Below are 26,464 nucleotides of genomic sequence, written 5' to 3'. Positions count from 1 at the left end.
TCCTTCTTGGGCCACTCGTCGATGATATCCCCCCCCCCCTTTCTCACGCCACCCACCGCTGGTACAGGATACAGTGGATTCCACCTCATCTTTTGCCAAGAGAGCGGGAATAAATGAACGGGGCATGCGCCCTCATCATCCCGCTCAACTACCACTGATCAACCTATGCTCACGCAGCCCGACTTTTCAATAAATAAATCTAGGCAAAAAGTCTTGTATGTTTGAATGCTGTACCTCTACGTATAGCTACGTTTAAAAACATTGCCGAGATGAAAGACGCAATGTTGAATATGATTTTCATATTCCAAGTGTATGGACGTTATAGATGACTTGTGTCATCAACATTTTCATCGACCAAACATTCATTCTTTCATCGCACGTCTTTTGACGTACACTCTGTATGAATGCGATATCTATATGCATGCATATATGTATACTGTATATGTACTGTATATGGGAAAAAAAAGGGGACGTGACCCCTGCCGTGACTGTTACACGCCCTTGCATAAACAAATGGAAGCCAAAGGTTGTTTTTTCTTGTTTGATTTTTTTTTTTTCATCATTTCTTTCTATATGTCCCGTGTAGTAACATGGATCCAATTTGGGTACCGTCATTTCCACATGTACGAAAAGGTCCATATGCCATCGCGCAATGCGATTACAACTTGGTTTTATTGTATAGGTATATAGACCCAGAAACTTAGATGATTGCCCGCTATATAGGTACACATGTACGCCTTTATGCATCTACAACGTTCAACTATATACAAAATTGTAACATTATATTCCCTTGAGTAAGCGCTCCTTTTCCACACACACTACATGTGCATTAAAACAAAAAAACACTAATATATATATTTTTTTTTTTTTGGGGGGGGGGGGGATCTATATAGAGCAGCACGTAACGAGTGCGAAGCCTATTAGTTCTATTAGCGCTGTAACGTGAGGACGAAATACAAAGATCTCCTCCCTGTTTTTTTTTTGTTCATATTGATCAGAGCATCAACGCGGTCCGTGTGTGCATATCTAGACGAACACGATGATGCAACGCTATATAACCGGCGATGAGGCGTGGTCATCATACGTGATAGCTTATGGCTAACAGACACCCCTAATCATCACTAATGGTCATTTGGCTCTCTTTTTCGCATCTACTGCCAGTTGAAATGTCTGAAACCGTTTAACCAGCACATAGTTCTTTCCTCCGTCCGTCTTCAATTGACACTTATATTTAAAGCTATATAGACGGCCCCGGTATATACGTTTACATCCACACGTAGATCAGAGAAAGAGGTGGACAGCGAACGCGTGCATGTATAATGCCGTAGTCTATACAAAATAGACACGAGTTCTTATATACATAAAAATTCAGCGCGCGCAGCTGGGCAAAGGCCGGACGACGAGGATCTATAGGATTCGACAACACAACGCAAGAGCAAATTTTGTATGGAGAATATATGAAGCGGAAATGGGTTGGGGGTAACAAAGAGTAAAAGAAAATGGGACATGTAGAGAGAGCGAACGAGAACTGTGCAATCGATCGGTTGTGTGTTACGTCCAGTGTCCCTCTGCGAAATAAAAAAGGAAACACCCGTATTTACACAAGTCTATAATCGAAATGGAAAAAAAATATATAAAATATAAATAAATACTATTGGATTCGTGTTTGCCAAGAGTAAGATATAGACAGAGGATGAAATGAATTGAAAGAAACGGTCTTACGTAATAGGTCATTTCGTTCACCAGTCACAAGCCATTCAAAACTGTCGTACGGGGTGTGTGCGTCTTTGTTTTTCATTACAATCATTCACGCTAACTGTTATTTATTTAAGCTTTTTCGTTGTTTTGTTGTTTCAATCCGAAACTTCCAAGCGTGCCATGTATTTCGCGGTAGACGCTATCGATATATACAGAGGAAGACCTTCTTGGAACACGTCCCAAAAGAAATGGCGCAAAAAAGAGGAGAGGTTAGGACTATACTTAAAAAGGATATAATGCAATAAGACTGTATATAGTACAAGAGCAAAAACACAGATGAAATCTGGCTATATTTATGTTTATACTATATAGTACATAGAATAGAACTGTGATCCAAAGGAGGGAGGGTTGGAAAAAAAAAAAGGGCAAAAGCTGAAAGGAAATCTGCGAGTTAGCGAAAGATTTTCAACGAGGAAACGGAGCGTCTCGACAATCCCGGCAGTTCTTTTACGCCCCCCATTTTATTTTTGGCCTTTTTTTTTCCTCGTTCCTTTTCTCATTCAGCAGCTCAATGTACGGAAGTTGATATATAGCAACGAACCTCTTGACACACACGCACGTCATGAAAACAAGACGAGCATATTGCGTCATTTGTGGAAAAATGTCATAGAATTAAGTTTCGAAAGAGATGCCACTTGTGTCGGGACGTTGTGTACTTTCAAAATGGCGACAGTCGTGCATCAAAGACATCGTTGGTGCTTGTTTGAAAATTGAAACATGTTGAAGTCATTGTGATAGTCTGCACAAAGCTGAGGCATTTGTGTATACCTGTGCGTTGATGACGGCCCAGTTTATTTTAATGAGCAAAACGCTGTTCATTTTTATTCCCTTGTATTTTTATTTAGTCATGCAGTAGAGAATTCTACGTGGGTAGTACAAGCGGAAAAAAGCCAATGAGGAACTCTGGGAACGACGTGTCCTTTGCATCCAATCTCTGCGCACGTTTTGCCGTCCTGTAGACATAACTTTGATCACATTTTTCTCTTTAAATTTCTAATACGTTTTTATAACGAAAACAGTCAAACGCAGCATTGCTGAACGAGCGTCAAAATGAACGAAATAGGGGAGGGATTGTTGCTCTTTCGTTTGAAATGCATAGAAACGAGAAACGTCTATAAACCGCCTTCTCCTTATTTTCTCGCACAGCGCCACAATACATATATTATGCAAAATCGAGTAGACACACATCTATATATACGTTTCTCAAATCCCCACATCGTTTGGCCATTGGGATTTCATCAAAAGCAAGAAAAGATTTTTTTTTTTTTTTTTTAGAAATCCAATCGATTTTTTGTTTACATATTGAACTTACACACACATATATATATACGAATCCTTATTGGCTGTGCTACTGTATGCGAGTGTATCAATCTATGCGGATTCACAGGCTGGTATATAAAAATCTCTTTTTAAAAAAAAGGGAAATGTGATGGATGTTACATCCGGCCGTGTAACATGACCATCAGATCCTATACTTGGACTGGACTCGCACACACACACACACACACACAAATATACATATAGATTGATGTGAAGAGGAGCCCCCGGTTTTTTAAAAATGCGCGTTCGTCGAGGAAACGATGCGTCAGCGTGTCGGACTCGAACGCCTTGCCAACATCAGATTTCTCTGCATTCGAGCAGCGATTTTTGGTAGACGAAACCTGATCTCTATAAGCTCGATACAATAAACGACATACTTCATTTTAGATTTACAATAGGATATCAGAAAAACAAGGAGCGGCGTGTGTACATACAACTTCATGATGGGGATGATTTAGATCAGATTGGTTGTACTCTACGACCTTTTTGATGCTGCGAGTGAGCAACTTGTCTGCTACTTTACATGCTTCTCAATTGAATTAGGGACGATGGAGTTGCACGAAGAAAAAAAAAAAGAGAATCGACCGGGCATAGCGTAGGTTGAACGAACCTCTTATTTTTTTTTTAGGTTATCAACGTCGTGCAAGCAAGTCAACTGTTCGTACATTACTAAACTTTCCGTAGGAAATGGAGAGCTCTCGTATCTTAGAAAAAAAGGGGAAATGGATATCTTAAATACAAAGCAGTTTTTGAATTAAAAAAAAAGTTCTACCCGTTTTCTAGACCAACTGTTTTTTGTTTTTTTTTGACAGTTGGAACAGAGTCACATGTTTTTTTTTCTTCAGATTTATGTGAAGCGATTAGGACGACAACGAATACAAGACTTTGCCATATTTTATGGTTAGCCGGTCTTTTTACCAAATAACTTCCATTTAAACCAAAAAGAGTTTCGTTTTGTTTCTTTCGGCTGTCACGGAAGGAGAAACGAAAGGAAAAGTTTCTACTTTTGCTCGTCAGTGCTGCGCCCTCATTCGGCAATCCCACGTCTCCAGTCAACGAAACAAAAGAGTACACAAAAAAATAATAAATAAAAAGTAGGAGTTAAAGCGAGTTGAACGACACGAAGAGCATCCCGCATTAGCCAAAGGTCACGGACTTTGCCTCTCATTTCTGTTTCCCTTTCTTTTTTTTGTTGTTGTTTTCGGACCAGCCTATATACTTGCTGTGTATACATATAATAGGGCACAGGTATGTACACAGTACTTTTCATGTATTGTCTTATTGCATTACAGACAGCACTTTGGAGTGCCTCTGAATAAAAGATAAAACAAATACTCTGCGTATATATACGCAGCGAGAGAAACATTTCGTTAAACAGGCCTATACATATGTAGAACTACGTGTAAACTGAAGTGCCTTGTTTCGCAAGAATCAGATGACCGCCTGTACTTGTTTTTATTTATTTCTTTCAGTTTGTAAGTAATTTTAGGCAGCCCGGTCCCTCGTCATCGGATACGTCAGTCTCTTTTTTTTTTTTTTTTTTTTTTAATCATCGTCTATTCAGCTAAGAATCTCCCGCTGCACACAAGGACATGAACGTGAAGGGGACGCTGATTTACTGATGCGCTCATCGTCGCGAACAGAGTCGTCGTCGCGCATCGAGTTAACTGCCCTACGCAACCGTTGAGCCAAACGAGCGGACGAACGTATTGTGTGGCACTCGAAAGCGAACGGCCATCACAAAAGAGACGATGGAAGGACAACAGTTGCTATGGCGTCCCTCGCAAATTTCAATAGGAAACATTCACGATGACGTTTCCGTTTCTCGAAATTTCTAATATTCAAGTTTATTTGTTAGCAACTGTTCGACGTTCGCGCAAATTCGACGTATTGCCAAAAAGAGTTTTCAAATAGTCAGACGATGACACAGAGGGTTGTGTGCACCTTGCGCATCTCCGTTATTGATTAACACCAACAGCGGTGGTTAAATATGGCTCCTCATCAAGGTCAAAGAGTATATGAAATCTCCTTTTCCCTTTTATCACAAAAAACAAAAAAACCTTGGCTTAAAAAAGTAAAAAAGAAAATAAACATTTTACACGTTGAATTGTTCTATTGCCAATTGGGTAATCCCCCTCTTGTTGGCTATTTAAATTTCCCAGTAGAGAACGGGTAAAAACTTTGAAATAGTGTTGTGTTTTGCGCATCCGGGATGGTCAGCGTCAAACAGCGAAACAACAAAAAAAAAGACGCATGAAAGCGGTTTCATGTTTCATTTCCTCCCTTCCGGGCACAAAATGTATACACACGCGAATCACCACGTAATCAATATGCTAATGAGCGACATCGTTCAACGCGAAAACGCGTACACCATCCAGTCGAACAGCTTCTCCTTTTTCTTTTCGTCTGTTTTTGTTTGATTACATGTTTTCTTGGGGGGGATTAAAAGTACTCATATTTATATGGTCTTAATTAAAATATACGTGCAAAAAAAAAATGGAAGAAAAACGCAATTTAAATTGGTGCTCGGATCCTTTCATTCAACTGTTTCTCTCTCTCTCAGTTAAGTTACTATACGTGATAATAACAAGACGAAATTTCACGGCAATTGGCGATGTGGCGTCATTTCACGAGACCCTAATAGAAAATGATTTAAAATCACATGGCGAAACCAAAAAAGCTCTTCACACATACACACACACAACAAAGTGACAACTAAAAGCATATTAACGTCGTCGAAATGAAATCCCTCTTTTTTTTTTTTTATTTCTATCCCCCACCTCCTCCTGCTCCCGTCTCTTCCTCCCTCGAAAAAAGGGGGTAATCAATAACTGACGCCCCTTTTCACGTTTCTCGTGCGTGTGAAGCAACTTGGCGGGATCGACACTTGCAACGGGCATAAAACATTTTCCCTTTTGACACACACATACAACGGTGAAACCGAAAGTTCGCTGCGAACTCTAAAAAAAAAAAAACTGCGATGATGATGGTTTATTCATATTTTCTCTTGCCTTCTTCTTCGTCTTTTTCACGCAGACATTTATGTGAGTATTATTTACGGTAGCGCCTCGCAATTGCGCGGAGTAATGCGTTCCAATCGGCTTTTTGACGGAGCGAATCAAATTTCGTTGCCATAGCAACGTGCACTGAATGAAAATAAACACGAACAAACAAAAAAAAAGGTAAATACACTCGGCGCTAGCTTAGTAGGTAAATCATAAAAAAAAAAAAAAAGAAATAGTGAAGAGAATGAAAAAATGTTCAAACAGCCTCCGGCTATCTTGCAAGATATTGAATGATCCTCTGATGCGTTTATATATATATAGGTTCACGCGACGCTATATAGCACGCTCGAGATGAGCCAAATATGAAATTGATATACCGTTTCTTTGATTTATTTTTTTTTTCTTTCGGTATTTGGTTTAGGGGTGAGTCGAGCCGTGACTTTGATCTTACGTTGTTTTTCATATTCTTTTTCTTTGTGGAAGTAAGAGGTCAATTTACGATTGCGGTCGAGCAGAAGATTTTGCGCAGCTAAAACTTCAGCAGCCGTACAACACCTCCCCAGCGGTTTTGCACTCGGAGTAGGCGGATGGCCCAGTCAACCGTGTCTTCCAAAGTCACGATCGATAAAAGCCAGACACACAGTCACACACCTAAACAACAACAAAAAGAAAAAGGATAACAAGAAAAAGAAAAATGGAAGAATTTTCGGTAACATCCCTGTTTAACGCCAATGCAATAACTCGTTTACACAGCCAACATTTTCAAAGATGGCCGGCAATTTTAATTCATATTTGTTTGCTTTTTTTTTTTATTTGATGATTTTTTTTTTTTCAAGGAAAACTTCCCGAGTACACGGCACCCACTCAATTTTGTGTTTACACATTCACATCAAACTGTACGGCGGAAAGGGAAAAAAAAGGGGGAGGGAATAATAATTGAAAATGGAAAGAGACAAACCCCAGGAATACAGCAGAGAAAAAAAAAAAGGGCAAAATCAAATCAGCGGCATGTCTTCTATTGTATGAACAACAAAATAATAATTAGCTTCCAGGCAATTTCGTGTTTTCATCTGCAAAACTCTTTCCTTAAAAAAGATGAGGGGTGGAAAATAAAAATTTCAATTTAACAGGCGAGAAAAGAGAAAATCCCAAACGAAGACGACTACGTTTCAGCTAATACAAGCTCTGTTATACTTTCTTTTTCGCTCAGTATTTTATGATAATAATAAGGCAATCTCGGGCCTCTCCAACATCATTTTCTATTGCCTCTGTCCGGAGAGACGATCGATGACGACGTGGATCGAATTTAGTGTGTGTGTGTTTTTTTATTTTTTTTTTACTCTTCTTTTTTTTCCTTCTCATCAACCGCTTATTTATTTATTCTCTTTTTCTTCTAAATGGGGGAATTTCCTTTTTCTGTATGTGGGGGAGGGAAGATAATAATAATAAACAAAAAAGATATAATAAAGAACAACGTATTTTGTCTTTGTTTTTTTTTTTCGATGCAGATTATTCTTCCGTAATTTTCCTCCTATCGTTTTTCGCTTTTTGTTTTTTTTTTTATGGAAATAGAGAAAAACAAAAACACGTTCCAACAACTATCAAAAATTGCGTGCGAACGTGCAGTCGCCATCGATTGCGTCCCCTTCTCCTTGCGCATCCATTAGTAGAACAAAAAAAACAAAAAAAAACAACAAAAAAGGCTACTACATTAATTGAGTAGATTGCGAATCTCCTTGTGCAAGTGGCACAGGAAATCGACGTAGCTCGAACTGGCGTCGCCGTGTTTGTCCTCGACGAGGAATTTGCGAAAGACAAATTCCAACTTGTCTCGCGGCCGGACCAGCGTCAGACGCATGTGGCGTTGCCGAGTCGAGCGCAGCTGGGCAATAGCACTCCTCACCTAAAAATGGCGGACAAAGAAGAAAAGAAAGAAAGAAAAATGAATCCAATCACATTAAACACTTGAAATAGTTAAAAACGTACCTGTTGGGAGCGGGGATTGTCCAGTTCAATCAACTTGGTCCGATCAATGTCAATCTGTGCGGCTGAATTGGTGCCAAAGACACCGTGAATCCATTCCGGACTGACAGACAAACCGATCCATAAAAACATGTGAATGCCATTGTCCAGCACGTAAACGCCGTCGTCACGCAGCTTGTCGACCGTGCAACGGACGGGCGAAGGCAACACGACATCGTCCTGATCGCTCGGACTCGCCGGCGCGGATGCATCCAGCAGAGGGACGAGGCGTGGGTACAGGTAAGCCAAACTGGCGCCAACGTGCATCGTCTGAACGGCAAACATGTTGAACGTCCGGTCATCAATGGACATGTCCGAGCCGCCCGAAAGCGCATCGCAGTTGAGCAGGCAATTGATGTACAGTGGAAGGAGTTTCATGCATTCGGGTAGAATCAGCTGACCGGGAGATGAAGGCGAAGCGCAATTTTTGCGGTAACAAGCCAAAATTTGGGCGCTTCGGTTAATCAACGAGTCCCTTTTTTTCCCGAATGAAAGAAGAAGAAATTTAATATGCTTCATCAAAATACAATGAGCAGCATGACGCACCTGATCTGTTTGGGGGTCGATTCCGTCAGTCGAGTCACCGACTGCTTCATCAGCAAATTCATGACCGTGTCCAGGTCGCAGCTGCGGTACAAGTCGGCCATCTGCGAGCAGACGCTCAGGGCCAAATTGTGGATGCGGAGGCGTCGTTGTCCGCCGGGCGAAGTAAACAGCAGAGCCACCTATGAACGAAAACAAAAAATTCATCAAAACAAATTCGATTTTGTGGTTAATGTTTCTCAGTTTGAAAATGACCTGAATGTAAACGCCGTCCTCGTCCGTCAATTTGTCGTCGTGCTTGATCTCGATCGTCATGGCCTGGTCCGCGTCGATGCCGGCCGTCTCCACATCCGTCGTGTTCGACATGAAAAAGTGGCCATAAAAGTCGACAGGTCGAACACCTGTCGACGTACGCACACGCATAATTGAATCGAACGCTACCGTCCGCTCGACATTGCGACGGACATCTTCGACCAAGCGCTCACCGTCAAGGTCCGCCTGCGTTCATAAATCAAACGCCATCACTCGTTAATGATCAAACAATAGCGAAATGTAAACAAATAATCACCTGGAAATAAGTGTACTTGTAGACTTGGCCGCCAGTGAGACGGGCGCACTGGCCGATCGTGGCCAAATCGATAAAGGCGTTGTTGGCCACAAAGAGGTCGACGCGGCATCCGAATCCGGCGCAGTCCTGGCCCAGCTGATTGTAGTACGTCGTCTGCGGCGCCAGCACCGTCTTCTCCTTCTCCGTGCCCAGCAATTTGCGCTCGTCGCGGCTCTTCAGACGGCCGGGCGCCTCGGCGATGGGCAGCGACGAGTGGAATACCAACAACTTGCCGGCGCACTCGGCCGCCTTCAGCGCCTCCAGTCCGGCTTTAATCGCCGGACCGAGAATCGTTTCCGTCTCTCTCGAATCGGCAAACATGGCCGGGATTTGGGCCATCAGTTGATCAATAATGTGCTCCGACTCGACTGGGTCGCACAGAAAACCGTCCAATAACGGCATAAACATGTCCTGAACATAAAATTGGGAATTAAAACATTGACATTCTAAAAACAAAAAAGCTTAAATCACCTCGACATCGCCGACGACCATCATCTGAGGCTGGGCCAGCGACGATTTGATATTGTAGAAATGGACCTCTTTGCTATAAGTGATGAAACCCACTCGCGCCGTGCCATTCTGTCCGCCTACGGATTCCCGTGGCAAGCGCTGCAAAATGCTCTTAATGTTCTGACAGAGGAGGTGGACCAGCCCGGACTTGACGTTGTTGTACGAGACGTCGAGGACGAAGATGTAGGCCGGCGGTTTTGGGAAAACGTTATTGCGACAATAGTCTTTGGTGCCGACGAACTCGTAAGAGCCCAGACACAATTCCGGCCGCTGGTACTTGTCCATGCGCATGCCCGTGTGGTCCAAGTGCTGGAAATACTCGGACGGGACTTCCGTCGTCGCCTTGCAAAAGGGACAGTGGAACCGGCGGCCGCCGTCGATAAATTGCATAAATGGGCACATGTAGGCCTTGCAGCGGCCGCAACGGACCGGACCCATTTCGCCCAGATCCACAACGGGAGGCTCTTGCTCCCCTTCTTCCAGTTTGGCAAACGGGCTGATGACCAGGCCGAACGGAACGGCCGTCTGTTTCATCATATCAGGCTGAGCTGGAACACTGCCTCGACAAAAGAAACTTTTACGTTGGCTTTTGGAACTTAAATCTTAGGAAGAACGGATATACTACTGATCATTATACCTGTACATGGATGCGCGGACGAAACGCGGTCCGGAATTGCCCTGGTCTTGAGTTAAAAACGGAGTAGTTACTAGAGGTGGGACAAGGCCTTTCTGGTTGGTAGCGAACGGTCCAGAACGCGTCCGTTTGTCATCTTCCATGACTTGAATAGCGCTGGGCATCTGATCGGGATCAAGACGTCGAGCTTGTTGTTGCGGTGGCATAGGTTGAGAAGGTGGTCCAGGCATTGGGCCTGACATTCCAGGCGGATAGCTTGGACTGGACGGATAACGACTGCCCATACTGTCATATCCGCCCTGCTGTTGCTGTGTTGGTGGTAAATGCGATTGCTGTTGTTGTTGCAACGGTGCTTGCTGGAATGGCATCGGTTGATGACCAGGGAATCCAGCCGTCTGAGTAGGTAGGAAACCGCCACCCATAGGAGGTCTTGGACTGTTAAACTGTTGACCATTTACAGGATGTCCCATATTATCCATACCTGATAATAGCAAGATGAAAAATAAAACTCATTTTCCAAATACATGAAGTTAGTACAATACTGACCAGGACCATTTGGATACTGTTGTGGAGAAACATGTCTCATCTGTTGCTGCTGCTGCACAGGCGGCATCAAGCCAGGCCTTGGTGGAGCAACTCCTGGGGCAAGAGACTGAGGAGGCATTGGGCTGGCCTGAAGGTTGGATGCCATTGGGGGGCGAGAGGGGAATGTTCCTGGTGCCGGGGAGACATTACCGTTCATGGGGGGATACATTGAAGGAACGGGGGATTTTAAGCTGTTGTCTGCCAGGTTCATGCCTCCCATCTGCTGGGCCAGCTGGTTCGGGTTGGGTGGCAGGGGCGACTGACCGTACTGGGCCATTGGAGGTCTGGGAGAAGGCTGCCCGTAGGGGTTCATGCTGTGTGGACCGTTGGCCGGGGGAAACTGTTGAGACTGCATCACAGGTGTTCTCGGTGGCATCATGCCACCACCATAGTTCTGTGGACCGAGTGGAGGAGCACCATAACCAGGCTGCTGTTGCTGCTGCTGCTGGAAGTACGGATCATTGGGATTCATCTTCCCACCTGGAGTTGAATAGAAATATTTTCCAGTATTACATCCAATTGTCTACTTAGCGTAGGGCACGATTTAGTGACGAATGACTGAACGACGTGTCAAAGTCTATTGCGACCCATCACCAAACACACACACACGCATACATATACACACACAGACATACACATACACATAGCCAATCAAAACTGACCCAAATAAAAACGTCAGATAGACAAGTACACGGAATTATATCGATTAAGACCAGCCGAGTAAACGAAAATATTAGGCAAGATAAAAGAAAGAGATTATATTCGAATTGTTAAATATAGTTACCCAGATTTCGTTTTAAAATTGAAGCACTTCCACGTCTGCCGGGAATACTTCTCACAGGGTCCAGGCAATGACAGACTACACACCCGAAGGGCCCAAAGGCACTTTGCCACGTAATCAGTTGTGCGCCTGCGCAAAGAAAAATGGAACTACGGAGCTGAAGCCTCTCCTTCTAGAAGAACGTGTTCGAAAGAAACGACAAAGAGTTTTGAAAATTTTTGCTTATCCGGCAAACCGTTAAATGGTGCCATCGCATAATTTGACCAACATCCGAAACAAGAACACTAGCATGCAAACTGAAAAGTAAACAAAAGTAACTGTAGGTATATATATATATATACTAATGTAGGTAGTGGACTAATGGAAACCAAGGTTTTAAACGCACCCTTTAGAATGGTTAGTCCTGAAGTTGCTGAATTACGTCAATTGTAAAAAAATAATTGGAGAAAACTATAGTCTAATAATAAGTTGAATGCTATTGCATAGCAGGTGCTAAAAAAATTGTAAATGTATTCTCTTTTAACTAATAAAAAATGCAAACTTTACGACGACTGCGTGGCGCAACGGTAGCGCGTCTGACTCCAGATCAGAAGGTTGCGTGTTCAAATCACGTCGTGGTCAATCTTTTTATAACTCTTAAAAAAAAATAGAGTATAGGAAAACTATAATTTAAGCTAATATTTTCCATGGTAGAAAACGGAACATAGCTATATAAACGGTTATATATGATTTCCGGTTTACCGATTTTTTAGAAAAAAACTCAACTGGCCCATCTTTTACTAAACTCAGCCCACTACTGTACCGCTACTGTACCGCCGAAGAAACAAAAACATTGGTATCGAAGAGGGTCACATATCCCGATGATTAGCTGCCTGCATCCATGAACCGTCTTTCAGGCCATGGGGAGTCCTACGAACAACCTACGTTCTACGATCACCTCTTCTCTACCTCAGTTTTTTGGGTCGATCTTTAACGTGTAGTGAACGGTACTACAGATCGATGTGAAACGTCTGTATACGTGTCGTGAGTGGTGTGTGTATGTGTGTGTGTTTTCTTCTGCCATTTTTAGCCCCATTATAGTAGGCATGGCTCTTCTTTCTTCGTCTTCTCTCTTCATCTTTTCTTCTGTCTTCTTTTTTGTCTGTCTTCTTTTTTGAGGTAGATGTATGTAGAATCTTGCGTAATTCGATGAGAAGAATAATCTTGCGAATCCGATGTGATGAAGAATCTTGCGAGTCTTGAATGATGTATTGGAGGGGTGGGTGGGAGCGGAGGGTGGTGGGCGGAGAGGGAAGGGAAGGGAGGACTTGGCGGAAATTGGCGGTGGCGGGACTTGAACCCGGGGACTACAGATTACAAAGCGTGGGTGATAACCACTGTGCCAGGACCGCACATCTCAACCAAACTTTGCTTTCAGTGTCACCAACCCAAACAAAATATGCCTCTTACATATACGGTAAGCAAGCGAGGTGTGTCGCTGTAGTATAGTTCGCAGCTGCCATGCTGTTTTCACAAGTTCGAATCTTTGTTGACATGTAATTTTTTATTATTAATTTAATTGTGATATTATTTAATTATTTATTTAATTATTATAAAATATGGATTACTTTATTTTATTTTTTTTTTTATTATTTCATTATTTATACTATTTTTTTTCGCGTTTAGCAATGCACCCGTTATCCTTGTCCGTCGGCTTGCGTGCTGTTGCCCACCCGTTTTAAGCAAAGCCCGTGAGCTGAAAAATTGCTTATATCCACGCTTTCATCCACATTCTAGCGATACAAAACCCCATTTTTCTTTGTTGCTTTATAGAGTAGAGATGGAATTTAGCATATTATATAATGTAGAAAATAAAGGAAAACATTTGATATTGACGTGATTCGAACATGCAACCTTCTGATCTGGAGTCAGACGCGCTACCGTTGCGCCACGCAGTCATACCATCGCTATCAATTGCTATAGGAGATATCTCTAGAATTACAGTTCTCTTTAACATCTATCAATTTATTGAATTTGCAATTTCCTCTTTTACTTTTGGAACATTAGTATTAATTCGTATATGTATATATATATATATATATATAATATTATGAAGGTTTAATCAACTCATATATATATGTAATCTCATATATATGTAATATATACATATTACATATGTATACTATATATATATATATATTGTTACGGAATCGTCGATTTTTCAACGATTCAAACGTCTAGCTTTCGTATCTCTGTAAGCAGAGAGACGTTTATCGAGTCGAAGAGTGGAACAGCTAGTTCATTGGCTGTGTGGTGACAGGATAAGTATCGAAGAGGCTCCTAGTGTAAATGGTTTAGACGGTATTTCTATTGCTACTATTATTCTATTGTTTTGTGTTAGTGTGCAGACCGTCCGGGTATTTATGTTGTTGGTACGGACGGTCTGGTGAATCATGTTGTGTCAGTGTACAGATCGTCCGGATATTTATGTTGTTGGTACGGACGATCTGGGTATTGTTACTTGGTTGTACCTGTTCGTGGTACTGGAAGCCAAGGTTGATAGAGTAGGACGTTGGTAAAGACGTCCGAGTATGCTCGCCATTTGTTATTAAACTTATTTAAACTAGACGGAAACGTAACAATATATAACATTATAAAGGTTTAATCAACTCTGAGATTACTATTTTTAAAATTTAGATTTAGTTCTATTAATTTTTGCATTCCAGTGTATTCAACAGTTTTTGGTTGTCGAATTCGAAAATGTTTTCGAGAAAACGGAAAATTTAAACAAAAAATTTGGGTCGAAGGGACAGAAAATAAAACAGAATTCCATAATAAGCCGTTTGGTGAAGTTCACGTTTGCTTGGTCTAGGTCAATTATCAGTGTCGTCATTCAAATGATAGCCATCAGGTAACCAACAAACCCCATCGCTGCTATTAGCAAAGAGGATCATTTTCAATGCTCGAAAGGCTTAGGCTGATTCGCACTTGACGATTTCAGTCGTTTCAGTTTTCCCAGAGATAACGGATTGATTATCGGCAGCTGGTTTCTTCTCCTCAACAATGCACATCCATGGGAACATCTGCTTCAGGCACTGTAAATGAGAAGGATTAACAGTTAATAGTGAAGCATCAATGAAGCTATCTATAAGAAAAAGATCAAATCTTACCTCGCGGTATTTAGGATGAGAGATGGCGTAGATCAAAGGGTTGTAGGCGCAGGAAGTCTTGGCCAAGATGACTGGGATAGCGGAAACCAATGGAGTAATCTTGGTGACATCACCCCAGGTACCAACAATGCAGATGACGGCGAAAGGGGTCCATGCGGCCAACCACATAGACACGTTCATGATGGAGACCTTGGCAATGCGGATCTCAGCAGAGACTTGCTGTTGATCGTTGTTGCTACGAAGAGAAGCAACATTCATCTTTTTGGCCTGGGCACGGAGTTCTTCCTCGTGCTTGAAGACTGCATGGACGATGAAGTAATAGCAACCAGCAATAATCATGATTGGCAGGATGTAGTTGGCAAAAGTGGCAGCCATGATGTGGGTCTTGTTATTCATGGTTTGGGAGACGTAGTCATACGAACATCTGTTGATTTTGAATAACACACAATATAGGTAGACAATTTAATATGCCGACGAGATCGTTAACTGAAATTCTTACGTTCCCATGATACCATCCATGGCGTACGCACCCCAGCCAACCATCGGGCAGATGGACCAGCCCAAAGCCCAGATCCAGCTCATGGTGATGATGGTAACAGCGCGGTCTGCATTTTGGAAAAAGAAATATGCCAAACATTACTCTTCCTGCTCTTCATTCTACAACGAAGCAAGAAATGAAGATATATCTTACTGAAGGTGAGAGGAGTTCCGCTGAATCCCTTGACGATGACGTTGTAACGGTCGTACGAGATCATGGTCAAAGTGAAGATTTGGTTGTAGCCGAAGCAAGCGCCTGTTAAGTGCAATCCGATAACAAATAGTAATCAATTTCGTATGTCTGAATCTGGTTAGCAAAGATAATTTTCCAGATTAAATGAGCTTACCCAAGAAAGCGTGGATCTGGCAACCCATTTCTCCAAAGCGCCATGGGCCACCAAGGAAGAAGTTGTAGACGCATTCAGGGAAGAGAGCGAGCATCAGCAAGAAGTCAGAGACGGCCAAGTTCATCACCAACAAGTTGGCAGGAGTGCGGAGAGCCGGGAAACGGCTAAAGATCTTGAGGACGACGGCGTTTCCAGCAACGGCGCAGGTGCCGATGACCAAGTACATCAAACCCAAAAAGTAATACCAAGCCGGGTGCAGAGCCTTGTAGGAGTGCCAGTGAGGGTGAAGGAAGCTGCGGATATCCTCCGGAGCATAGGCATAGAGAGTGAAGGTATCGGGCAAAGCCCACGGATCGAAAGCCTGCTTCTGGGCCATAGCCACCACAGCATCACCAGTCAAATTCGCCATTTTTTTCAAACTGGACACATATTTAAATTAATTGGTGCTGCGAAGAACACAATTTGTAAAGAAATTACGTTAAACTTACCTGGGTATTAGATTTAGATTCAGAAGAAGATAAATCGAATTTCAGCGATAAGCTTAGGCGAGAAAAAGACTTTGCAAAGCTAGAAGGCTGGCAGAAGAAGCGACCTCGAAAGCAATGAGCTTTGACGACTGACGCTATGAATTGCAGTGGGTAGAAGGTCTCCTTATATACTTACACTCACACGGAAGCGTTACGTCTAGGCGGTGACGTTCAGAGCGATAGGCTGCAAAGAACACAATTTAATTAGTGGAATTTTTAAGGTGTCTAGATGTCTTTATAATTTATATTCATTGGTTCGTGTCTATAAGGACACGTCAAAAACAAAAAAAAAAGAAGGTTCGTAGATCTAGCATTTTATCGAATATTGAGTTTCATTACAAAGATTTCATCGCAAATCTAAAAGAAATTATGATCGTTCAGGTTTATATGGATGGCTTTACAAATTTATACGTAATCCTCAAGCTTCATTCCATCTGCATCTCAAGCGATAAGCGCTGTCACATCCACCATATATATAGGAAATAACCTCCTTCACCATAAAAAGCGCAGTGCCAAAGCTAATCCGATTTGCCAACGAGTTGCTAAGCCAATTGTCTCTACCTAAGCTGATGCGTGTAAAAGGGAAAATGCGTTTTCGCAACCTTTCAATATGTCTTATGGACCACCAAAGGCTTCCTGCAGTACACGCTACGTGTACTGCAGTCATTTTGTTCTATATGCATTAATTTGCAGTCATTCGAATTCTTTGCACTTGTCCAATAATCTGGTTTACATTCGACGTTTGCTTATAGGCTAACGATTACGCTACAGAGCCTAAGTACGCCGATTTGCCTAAGTGGCTGATAATCCTGTAAAATCAGATGAGGTACATAGTTTTTATGGCAACTAAAAAACCTGATTCAGTTTATCAAACGAAATGCCATATAAATCAATTAAAATATGCTGAAGTTTATCCAGCAGTCTTGTAAGCAAAGAAGAAACGAACATTTGTTAAATCTATTTATTCTCCAAATGCATTGGCACTATTTTAGCCAAACATTTCGAACACCATATAAAGAAACATTACGTGGCTTTCCGTTATGTTTTAAGTAAGTAAAAAAATAGTCTGAACTAACAAGCTTAATATTCTTTGTATTGTCAGTTGTATCCATACAGTATATACGTTTAGTATTCAAAGCTTTTACAAGAAGTTTTTCCATGATAACTTTTCCAAGATAAAGCATTTGTAACGAAGAAAAACGTCATCTAGTCTGTAGATGTGTATCCAATCCAATTACAAAGCACTAGTTAATTTTGTAATTTATTTCCTTTTGAAAGTTTGTTTTTCTTTTGTATTACGAATGACTTTCTTGAACCGTTAACGATACGAGAGTGACAACGAATCGTTCAGCAGAAATGACAGTCATGGCTTTGGCGCAGAAGACCGCAGCAGCGTACCTCCCCGCAGATGAACGGCAACTGAAAACTGTCGAATGTGGAAGCTCCCACTTTATACAATGTGATACTTAAGCCAAAAAGCGGACGTGTTATTACTAACCTGATTTGCAGTGCATTGTCGCAATGGTACTTATTGTAGGGCGAACGTCGATTCTAATTCGATGCCATTGATCCACTGTTTGTATTGAACCTGTAGTTACAAGTGCTTGGGAGATGTCATGACGAAGCAAAAAAAAAACTCACGGAGTTCAACCAGTACGATGCCTATAGAAGGAAAAGAAAACGAAAGAAAAGAATGATGAACAAAACAAGGCATACGTATAACAAGATCCAATTACAAAATGTTAGAGAGTGACAGCTGAATGCAAATCTTCCGTCTTTAACAACGTCTGAAGTTCAGTCGACCAAATGACTTGTCTAAGCCGATTTGTCTCAAATAAAGAAAAATCACCAATGGTGAAAATAATCCAATTTCATAAAGGTCATTTACTTTTACCATGGAACGGCAGAAAAAACCTTAATCACGGTTAATTAAATTTAGGACGGGCATGAAAGAGAATCCGAACGGAAAGGTAGAGACGTTCACATTTCTCGGCATATCACCCTCACAACCTATAACAACGGAGTGGCGGTTCAGTAAGGCGTTACTGTTGTGGCAGTCGTCGAAGGAAGCGTAAGGTCACAGGTACATCAAAACAGTCATACATTAACGATCTTCCCCATCGAACAACATAAGCCAACTGCATCTAGTAAGCGCTCATTGATCTCCAATCGTTCACCGACACATTACGTACATTAGCCACCACTCGATAATGACGTAAGAGTAGCTATTCTTATAATTCATTTTGTTTCAGGACGACAAGATTACGATGGCATTCAGTAATTCCAACATTACGGCCATGGCCCAACAGCAACCATACAACCCATGGTCTCTTCCGGACAGCTTCACCATCTATAATTTCGCTCCGGAAGAGATCCGCAGTTTCCTGCATCCTCACTGGCATAACCAGAAAGCTCCCCACCCCATGATGTACTACTTTTTTGGGCTCTTGTACTCTGTTATCGGTACTTGACATACCGTTTTCTATTCTATATTTTATTACGTCTCGTACTAACTTGTTTCGTTTGATGATAAAAGGTGTTGTGGCCATCGGTGGCAATTGGATGGTGTTGAGAATCTTGGGAAGCTTCCCGGCACTCAGAACGCCGGCCAATATGCTCGTGATGAACTTGGCCGTCTCAGATTTTTTGCTGATGATCACACTCATCCCTGAATGTGTATACAACTTCTTCACGGGAGGTCCTTGGCAGTTTGGAGATTTGGGCTGCCAGATTCACGCATTCTGTGGTTCGTCTGTCAAACGAAAAATATTTCAATTAACTCTTAATCGTATACGTGAAACAAGTTTACCAGTATCTCCCCATCAACTTTCAGGTGCTCTATGCGGCTACAGCCAGATTACGACTTTGGTATTCATCTCATACGATCGGTTTGTATCCCAACATCATTCGATAAGACCTGAATAATGCAAACGAAAATTCATCGTTGTTATGTTCTTTAAAAATGTTCATGTTATACAGATACAACGTCATCGTTAAGGGATTCAATGGGGCTCCATTGACTTTCTCCAAGGCGATCATGTTTATCACTTTCGGTTGGGTCTGGGCTTTTGGGTGGTCAGTTTCCCCACTTGTAGGCTGGGGATACTACGCCATGGATGGAATGCTCGGAACGTAAGATTATTTCTAGTTAACACTTTGGGGAAAAAAACGACTTCTATAATCAATCGCTTTTTTTCGATCTCCACAACTACAAAAAATATATCGGTCACCTGCGTCCATCACAAAAAGATGCTCCTTTGACGGAGTAACTCCTGACATGAACAACAAGACCCACATTCTTGCGTCTTTCACAGTCATGTTTATCATTCCCGTCATGATCATCATCTGCTGCTACTATTTCATCGTTCGTGCCGTTTTTCATCACGAAGATGAATTACGTCAGCAAGCCAAAAAGATGAATGTCACTTCTCTAAGAAGTAACGCCGACCAGCAGGCCGTTTCGGCCGAAATTCGCATTGCTAAAGTGGCCATCATCAATGTCACTCTGTGGATCATGGCGTGGAGTCCGTTTGCCGTTGTTTGCATGCTGGGAACTTGGGGAGATGTTTCTAGGATTACTCCGCTAGTTTGCGAACTACCCGTCATCTTGTCAAAGACTTCATGTGCTTACAATCCAATCATCTATGCTCTTTCTCATCCTAAATATCGAGAGGTAAAAATTGGGTCTTAAAAACATTCGGACAAAATCAAAATAGACAAACAGATAGCGGTGGGTAAATTAAATGCAATCAAATGTACCTTTCTGCAGTGTTTGAAAGAGCTTTATCCATGGCTCTGCATTGTGGTCGAGAATAAGAAGCCCAGCAAACATGGCGGTGATAACCAATCGACTGGCTCTACCAAAACGGAAGCTTCCGCAACAACTCAAGCCTGATGACTTCGATTTTTTCTTTTTTGAAAATTGTCTATTGTTGGGTTGGGACCGGCGCACCTGGAACAAGAAAAAACCATCACACTGAATACTGGAGAAAAGAAACTTAAGACATAATTATTGCCATTTACATATAATAGAATTTCTATGGTAAACCTCAGTTCTAATTTAAAATCTCTTCTCTCGTACATAGGGCATAGAATATAATCCTGCAAATATTGTAACTATTACGCCATCCGTTAGTTGTCTACGCTAACTTCAAAACTTACTATGAAAATGTCGTTGGCGTGTGAATAGCGATACAATGAGATACAAAATATACGATACCCAGCATATCTTTAAAAGCGTCTCCGTTTTAATAATTGCCTGATGCATCTGTCCATTCAAAGTTCACGCGAAAACCAACGATTTACTTACTGTTGTCGAAAGTTGAAACACGTAAAGTTACCTTTGGCAATTGAGAGCCATGGAAATCCTGCTCTCGTCAAAATAGTATAGCAGTTAGTGTTTGCTGACACTTTTCCATTTCTAAACACATTCTGTTTGATAGGCAAGGCATTCAAGGTTTCTGTCTTGTGTAGGACATATCGGCCTTGCAGGAAACCTGAAAAAAGGAAAACAGCTTGTTTTAGAATTCAGTTTAATTCTCAGTCTAGAAGAACTTATTTTAAAACTTGCTACTCTAATTTATTATCAATGTTTTGTTTTCTGCTAGAAAGGCCAGAAAAAGAAAGAAATGTTCTATGCGTTGTTTAAGCCATACAGAGAAACGTCCGTGTGCAGCTATTAACACACGAATACACATCATCATCGTTCGACTAACATGAATCCACTGACGCGCCCTCCAGTTTGGCTATGGATTGACATAATGCGGCAACACAAGGCCACGTTAAGTAAAATGTAAAAAATTATTTCTATTCAACTATAGTGGCCACTCTGTTGGATCTCCAAGGAAATGTAGCATTTAACAGAATTAAACAATTATTTTCAGATCTAATGAACCTCTATGTCACTCAAAATTATTCTACATTCATCGCTATAGGTTTACCTGCATGAAAGCTGGGAGAGGTGAGATGGAAACTGCTGCCATAACTGCAACTCTAACGAAACAAACCATCAGGACGACTGAAAGGAGGCGGTTGAACGATCGCTTACTTTATAACCATCCTTCGTCATCGTCCCCATTAACTTTGTCGTCAAACGCATGTCAGTTTAGGGAGAGGAGGCCTTAATACTGTCTTTCTTAAGATGCCAAGAAAATAATCTGCTAAAGGTTAGACTGACCTTTTCGTGCAGTCCCAGTATCCTTTAATTTTCAAAGAGAAGATTTCATACATTAATACCCGCCTGACATTTTCCACTGGAAAAATTAGAAAAACAGAAAGAGCTTAGCAATAACATTTGCAAGTCAGGTGTCGGCACAGTATGATTTGAAATGAAACCATTAAAAAGGCAAGGAGCCGAATGTTTCGTGAAAGGTCACGGATGACAAGTTCATCGACTACACGCTACCAGCGTATGACAGTCACAAACGTTTATCTCCCAAAATTAGAAATACCCGTTGAACTTCTTTGTCTTCGAGTGTGCAAGAGAAATTCAGGTGCTATCCAATTAGCCGGGTGTGCGACCGTAGAGGCCAAGAAAACTGTAAGACCTAATCTAAGAAAAGACATCAGCCGAACTTATCTGGTTAGTGAGGGCGAATTTGGCAAGACAAGATGCGCCACATTTTCACGGGGCAGTACAAAGTATAAAACGAAAGACATGAGTTGAGGTTCGTTACTGTTGCAGCAGTCGTCGCCAACGCCGTAGCCGTAAAGTCACAGTCATCTTTTTGTCACTCGCCATCGGACAACAGCTAACAACTTGAAAGCACTTTACACAAACTCAACTGAAGGCTACGTATTATAACATCAGAAATTTTAACGCCCGTTACTCTAACTAACTACCAAGTAATTACTAATTTCTTTATTCAAATCGATACATAGACGTGCCTGACTAGAAGGTGAACTAATGACTTTACTTATTTTGAAATTAAAAAGAAAGAATGGCGCTATTTTCTAACGTGACGGCCATGGCCCAACAGCAACCATACAATCCCTGGTCTCTTCCGGACAGCTTCACCATCTATAACTTCGCCCCCGAAGACATTCGCGGCTTCCTTCATCCTCACTGGCACAACCAGAAGTCACCGCATCCTATGCTGTACTACTTCTTTGGACTTCTGTACTTGGTTATCGGTGCGTATTGTTGCCTCATATTTATTTATCGACTAACTGGATCGATTCCAAATGTTTATTTGATTTGCTCTACTTTTTATTTGTTCGTTTCTTTTCTAATTTGAAGGTACCGTTGCCATTGGTGGTAATTGGATGGTGTTGAGAATCTTGGGAAGCTTCCCGTCACTGCGGACGCCAGCAAACATGCTCGTGATGAACTTGGCCGTCTCGGACTTTTTGCTGATGATATCACTTATCCCAGAGTGTGTCTACAACTTTTTTACGGGAGGCCCTTGGCAATTCGGCGATCTCGGCTGCCAGATTCACGCATTCTGCGGTTGGCTCATTAAAATTTTTTTTATGTTAACAGCAAATGCAGGTGTACGACGCGTAGAATCAACGCTAAAACGAGGTTATCTTATTTTCATTCAGGTGCCTTGTGTGGTTACAGTCAGATTACGACTTTGGTGTTCATCTCATACGATCGGTTAGTAAAAGGAAAACATCTTTTGATTGAGCGAATCGAGGTGAAGTGAAATCTAACCGAAATGCATCATGTTTTCTACCCTACAGTTACAACGTCATCGTTAAAGGATTCAATGGAGCTCCTTTGACTTTCTCTAAGGCAATCATGTTTATCACTTTCGGTTGGGTCTGGTCATTTGGTTGGTCTGTTTGCCCGCTCGTCGGCTGGGGGTATTACGCCATGGACGGAATGTTGGGAACGTAAGTAGCCATGCTGACAGCAAGCTTATCTTCCAAATTGGCTAACATTCTACCCTGCCACAACACAAATCTAATTTGACAGGTGTTCTTTCGATGGACTCACCACCGACATGAGCAACAAGACCCACATTCTCGCCACTACCATCTTCCTTTTCGTCTTACCTATCATTGTTATCGTCGGCTGCTACTTCTACATCGTCAAAGCCGTGTTCCATCACGAGGACGAACTACGTCAACAAGCCAAAAAGATGAACGTCGCTTCACTGAGAAGCAATGCCGACCAGCAGGCCGTTTCGGCCGAAATTCGCATTGCTAAAGTGGCCATCATCAATGTTTCTTTATGGGTTATGGCCTGGAGTCCATTTGCCATCGTTTGCATGCTGGGCACTTGGGGAGACGCGTCCAGGATCACTCCTCTGGTCTGCGAATTGCCCGTCATTCTGGCCAAGACTTCGTGTGCTTACAATCCCATCATCTACGCTCTTTCACATCCCAAATATCGCGAGGTACGTACTTAGAAAGGACCTGTACTGTCTCATAGTTGACGAGTGAAGCGAGAAGCCATCACTTTCAATTTTCCTAACCCATTTACAGTGCTTGAAGGAGCTTTACCCGTGGCTATGTATTGTCACCGATGCGAAGAAATCCAGCAAACGTGGTGGTGACGACCAATCGACCGGTTCGACCAAAACAGAAGCTTCCGCAACGACGCAAGCTTAAAAGCAGAACACCAATCATGATGCACTCGCCAATGTTGATAAAATTTCATTCGGAAACGGACCCACGCTATTCGTACACTAATATCGACACGGAAAACTGGACAGAAATGATTTCTTGGTGAAACGGCAGCCAATACCTGCTAGATGGGATCGTTTCTCATCGAAACACATATCTTCGTTAAACAATAAGCATGTATCCGCCTTCGTTTCTTTTCTCACATCCATTTAGTTTACGAGGACAGTCCTACTTCGTACTGGCCACAGGATCGTTGATACCTTGAGAAGTCCAACCATAGTCTACGCTTTGCTTTCGACTTTTTTTACGGGTGCAATGGGTAGTATTATTCGTACAGGTAAAACGGGCCATATTGCACGCAACCAGGATCAGAGTTCTATTGAAAAATGTAATTCGCGCTGCATACTGCCAAACTTGTTTTAGGCAATTCATTTTCAAGCCGTCAAAAGTTGAATGGTTGAAGGGTGGCATTTGTACAACTGTGTTCTGGATGTCAATTGTCGAGCAGTATTTACGTAAAGGGATTAGCAATTGTCTGAATGGAACTTACCATCTTGTTCATCCGTTTGGTTTTGGCCGGTGCGGAGCAGGCTCAACGTAAATAGGAACCTGTAACACATGATATAATTTAAACTCTGTTAATATGATGATGGTCATTTTCACATCTAACTATGTAAACCATATTGTATGTACCTCGCAGCTCATAGAGAACAAAATATACGACCCAGCATACACTGAACACTGCGTCTTTTTTTTTATCGGCTAATGATTGACTTTCAGTGGTGAGAAGTTTCAAATTCATTGGCTAGAAATGTTGCTGTCGAAACATCAACAACAGAGGAATTAGGTGATCCGAGCCATAAAGGACCTGTAATCTAAAGCTTAAAGGTTCTGTGCTCTACAAAGGATTTAGATCGAGGGTTTCCGTAAGTAGCTTTATGGAGAACTTAAAACTAATACCTAAAGCCTTACCTGGATTATGTCGAGCGGATTGGCTCACAACATTAACGGAATGGAGGATCTAGGACTTCGGCACGAAGATTCAAATCCGATATTGCGTGGCTTTTGAGAACATACGATGCAAACACCTCGTATCAATTATGAAGTAATACATGAAGCTCTGTAAGCGTTTGACAGCCTTCCTGCCAAAAAAAAACAAAAAAAAAACAAACAGTCGTATTTTAGGACAATTAACTTTGCTATTTGTTTTATCGTGAACAAGGTAGCAGGCTGCTTCCGCTAAAACGCTACAAACACTAACTCTAAATTTCTTATTTTTAAATTTTCACAAAGTTTCGTCCGGATTAACAGTCGACGGAAGGTAATAATTCAGAAAGCGACTCACCGTGATCTCGGCTGTGGTTCGTGTTGCTGGCTTCGAAAAAAATGTATGGAAAAAGTCTTCAATTGTGATACGATTGAAATTCAAAGCAAGCCGTTTTTAGACATAAAATGGAAGACTTATGTTTTATTCCGGATCTAGATTTTTCGCGTTTGAGCTGAATGTCCTCTCGCACAAAAAGACGTTGCCAAGATGTGATGTAGATTTTAAATGATGTTCGAGCGTTGACACATCGAGCTCAGATCCATTGCATTTGAGCTGATGGTCCTTTTATTTTGCCTTACCGGGAACCGCAGTATAAAATGTTGCGATGCAAATTGTAATTATCTTTGCAGTTTAGAGTATTTCTTTTAATGAAAAATTGATGTGCAATGGAAGCCTGTTAGGCATTTTCTGGAAGTAATCAAAACAAATGATTTAATACTATTCCTAAAATCTGATATGAAGAACGTGACAATCGTAGCTTATACGTACAGATTATTGGATGGCGGTTTTGATAGAACAAAGAGAGCACTGCTCGAACTTAAACTTTAAGGAAAGTTTAAAAATGGTTTATCAAACTTACCCAGCAGGTGTTCATTAATTTCATCAAAATGTTTTTTGATTACCCACTAACAAACAAGAAGCGCCTTTCGCAGGAAGAGCTTTTGCTCGTCGCAGAACCTCGTTTGATGTTTGCTCGGTTGACACTGTCTGATAAAACCTTTGGGGATGGGCACTATATATAAATTCTATATAACTGACGATGACCTTTAGCAAAGCAGAGTTTCAGCCACGGGAATCACGTAAACGTTGTGAAGGCATAGAGTACAGTGGTCGTACAAATCGTCGTAAAACACCAAGTCGCAAGTGACTGTGTGTTTTACTGTACCATGTGTAATCCAATTGAATTCCTTGAACAAAAAAAAATGTGTTAAATGTCGCCGAGAACGTGGGGATCTTCAAGGTATCTGTGACTTACAAGTAAAAGGATAAACATCCATCCAAAAGTTCATAAATAAGAAGATTTGCAAATATATAGCACTCTTATCCAATTATCTGTATCTGGTGACTATGTCTTACACACCGGCCAAATAAACGAAAGTTCATTTCATTTACAGCATGTAATTCAATTAATCATCGTCTAGCTGGAAGCGAGAGCACGAGAGCTACGGGCGCTACTCGACTGCAAAGGAAATCGGCCTGGCATAAAAGGGACGACCGCTGTGCAGTTCGGTACTTTGGC

The 26,464-nt window shown here is 41.8% G+C and overlaps 4 protein-coding genes, 3 long non-coding RNA genes and 1 other non-coding gene across 8 annotated transcripts; 3 read left to right on the top strand and 5 right to left on the bottom strand.

Moving 5' to 3' along the window:
- Nucleotides 1-7,083: 7,083 nt before the first annotated feature.
- LOC130701906 (protein transport protein Sec24C-like) lies at nucleotides 7,084-12,016 on the bottom strand. The gene is made up of 10 exons (XM_059497299.1): nucleotides 12,001-12,016; nucleotides 11,769-11,843; nucleotides 10,946-11,464; nucleotides 10,403-10,880; nucleotides 9,727-10,321; nucleotides 9,217-9,666; nucleotides 8,904-9,146; nucleotides 8,652-8,830; nucleotides 8,070-8,580; nucleotides 7,084-7,986 (listed from the first exon to the last, which is right to left on the bottom strand). Exons 1-10 carry the CDS (start codon nucleotides 12,014-12,016, stop codon nucleotides 7,795-7,797), a joined length of 3,258 nt encoding a protein of 1,085 aa, XP_059353282.1. The 3' UTR covers nucleotides 7,084-7,794.
- A 298-nt stretch (nucleotides 12,017-12,314) lies between these two features.
- On the top strand, nucleotides 12,315-12,386 carry Trnaw-cca (transfer RNA tryptophan (anticodon CCA)). Its single transcript has one exon. It is a non-coding gene; the product is annotated as a tRNA-Trp (tRNA).
- A 2,070-nt stretch (nucleotides 12,387-14,456) lies between these two features.
- LOC130703392 (compound eye opsin BCRH2-like) lies at nucleotides 14,457-16,217 on the bottom strand. The gene is made up of 5 exons (XM_057524890.2): nucleotides 15,799-16,217; nucleotides 15,606-15,707; nucleotides 15,414-15,519; nucleotides 14,915-15,338; nucleotides 14,457-14,839 (listed from the first exon to the last, which is right to left on the bottom strand). The coding sequence occupies exons 1-5, from the start codon at nucleotides 16,205-16,207 to the stop codon at nucleotides 14,717-14,719; spliced, it is 1,164 nt and encodes a 387-aa protein (XP_057380873.1). The 5' UTR covers nucleotides 16,208-16,217; the 3' UTR covers nucleotides 14,457-14,716.
- Nucleotides 16,218-17,491: 1,274 nt separating this feature from the next.
- LOC130703397 (uncharacterized) lies at nucleotides 17,492-18,980 on the bottom strand. The gene is made up of 3 exons (XR_009004661.2): nucleotides 18,840-18,980; nucleotides 17,824-17,987; nucleotides 17,492-17,751 (listed from the first exon to the last, which is right to left on the bottom strand). It is a non-coding gene; the product is annotated as an uncharacterized LOC130703397 (long non-coding RNA).
- On the top strand, nucleotides 18,319-20,541 carry LOC130703379 (compound eye opsin BCRH2-like). Its single transcript, XM_057524871.2, has 7 exons — nucleotides 18,319-18,472; nucleotides 18,578-18,788; nucleotides 18,862-19,071; nucleotides 19,159-19,213; nucleotides 19,305-19,457; nucleotides 19,575-19,998; nucleotides 20,095-20,541. The coding sequence occupies exons 2-7, from the start codon at nucleotides 18,593-18,595 to the stop codon at nucleotides 20,218-20,220; spliced, it is 1,164 nt and encodes a 387-aa protein (XP_057380854.1). The 5' UTR covers nucleotides 18,319-18,472; nucleotides 18,578-18,592; the 3' UTR covers nucleotides 20,221-20,541.
- LOC132088381 (uncharacterized) lies at nucleotides 20,463-21,481 on the bottom strand. Its single transcript, XR_009421912.1, has 3 exons — nucleotides 21,266-21,481; nucleotides 20,666-20,821; nucleotides 20,463-20,592 (listed from the first exon to the last, which is right to left on the bottom strand). It is a non-coding gene; the product is annotated as an uncharacterized LOC132088381 (long non-coding RNA).
- A 506-nt stretch (nucleotides 21,482-21,987) lies between these two features.
- LOC130703381 (compound eye opsin BCRH2-like) lies at nucleotides 21,988-24,636 on the top strand. The gene is made up of 7 exons (XM_057524872.2): nucleotides 21,988-22,169; nucleotides 22,260-22,457; nucleotides 22,564-22,773; nucleotides 22,869-22,923; nucleotides 23,010-23,162; nucleotides 23,245-23,668; nucleotides 23,757-24,636. Exons 2-7 carry the CDS (start codon nucleotides 22,265-22,267, stop codon nucleotides 23,880-23,882), a joined length of 1,161 nt encoding a protein of 386 aa, XP_057380855.1. The 5' UTR covers nucleotides 21,988-22,169; nucleotides 22,260-22,264; the 3' UTR covers nucleotides 23,883-24,636.
- LOC130703395 (uncharacterized) lies at nucleotides 24,141-26,098 on the bottom strand. Its single transcript, XR_009004659.2, has 4 exons — nucleotides 25,243-26,098; nucleotides 24,591-25,039; nucleotides 24,448-24,506; nucleotides 24,141-24,383 (listed from the first exon to the last, which is right to left on the bottom strand). It is a non-coding gene; the product is annotated as an uncharacterized LOC130703395 (long non-coding RNA).
- Between the last annotated feature and the right edge of the window lie 366 nt (nucleotides 26,099-26,464).

This window comes from Daphnia carinata, chromosome 10 (genome assembly GCF_022539665.2).
Source record: "Daphnia carinata strain CSIRO-1 chromosome 10, CSIRO_AGI_Dcar_HiC_V3, whole genome shotgun sequence".
NCBI lineage: Eukaryota > Metazoa > Arthropoda > Branchiopoda > Diplostraca > Daphniidae > Daphnia > Daphnia carinata.
The sequence above is the reverse complement of the archived record's forward strand: the minus strand, read 5'-3'. Positions and strand labels throughout refer to the sequence as shown.

Coding starts and splice junctions, on each gene's coding strand:
- LOC130701906 (XM_059497299.1), bottom strand. Junction 10,322..10,402: donor GTCCGCGCATCCATGTACAG/GTATAATGATCA, acceptor TTGTCGAGGCAG/TGTTCCAGCTCAGCCTGATA. Junction 8,831..8,903: donor AGGACGGCGTTTACATTCAG/GTCATTTTCAAA, acceptor TTTCGTTCATAG/GTGGCTCTGCTGTTTACTTC.
- LOC130703392 (XM_057524890.2), bottom strand. CDS start 16,207: ATGGCGAATTTGACTGGTGATGCTGTGGTGGCTATGGCCCAGAAGCAG. Junction 15,708..15,798: donor CCAGATCCACGCTTTCTTGG/GTAAGCTCATTT, acceptor TGCACTTAACAG/GCGCTTGCTTCGGCTACAAC. Junction 15,520..15,605: donor CGGAACTCCTCTCACCTTCA/GTAAGATATATC, acceptor TCCAAAATGCAG/ACCGCGCTGTTACCATCATC.
- LOC130703379 (XM_057524871.2), top strand. CDS start 18,593: ATGGCATTCAGTAATTCCAACATTACGGCCATGGCCCAACAGCAACCA. Junction 19,458..19,574: donor ATGGATGGAATGCTCGGAAC/GTAAGATTATTT, acceptor CATCACAAAAAG/ATGCTCCTTTGACGGAGTAA. Junction 19,999..20,094: donor CTCATCCTAAATATCGAGAG/GTAAAAATTGGG, acceptor ACCTTTCTGCAG/TGTTTGAAAGAGCTTTATCC.
- LOC130703381 (XM_057524872.2), top strand. CDS start 22,265: ATGGCGCTATTTTCTAACGTGACGGCCATGGCCCAACAGCAACCATAC. Junction 22,458..22,563: donor ACTTCTGTACTTGGTTATCG/GTGCGTATTGTT, acceptor TCTAATTTGAAG/GTACCGTTGCCATTGGTGGT. Junction 22,924..23,009: donor GTGTTCATCTCATACGATCG/GTTAGTAAAAGG, acceptor TCTACCCTACAG/TTACAACGTCATCGTTAAAG.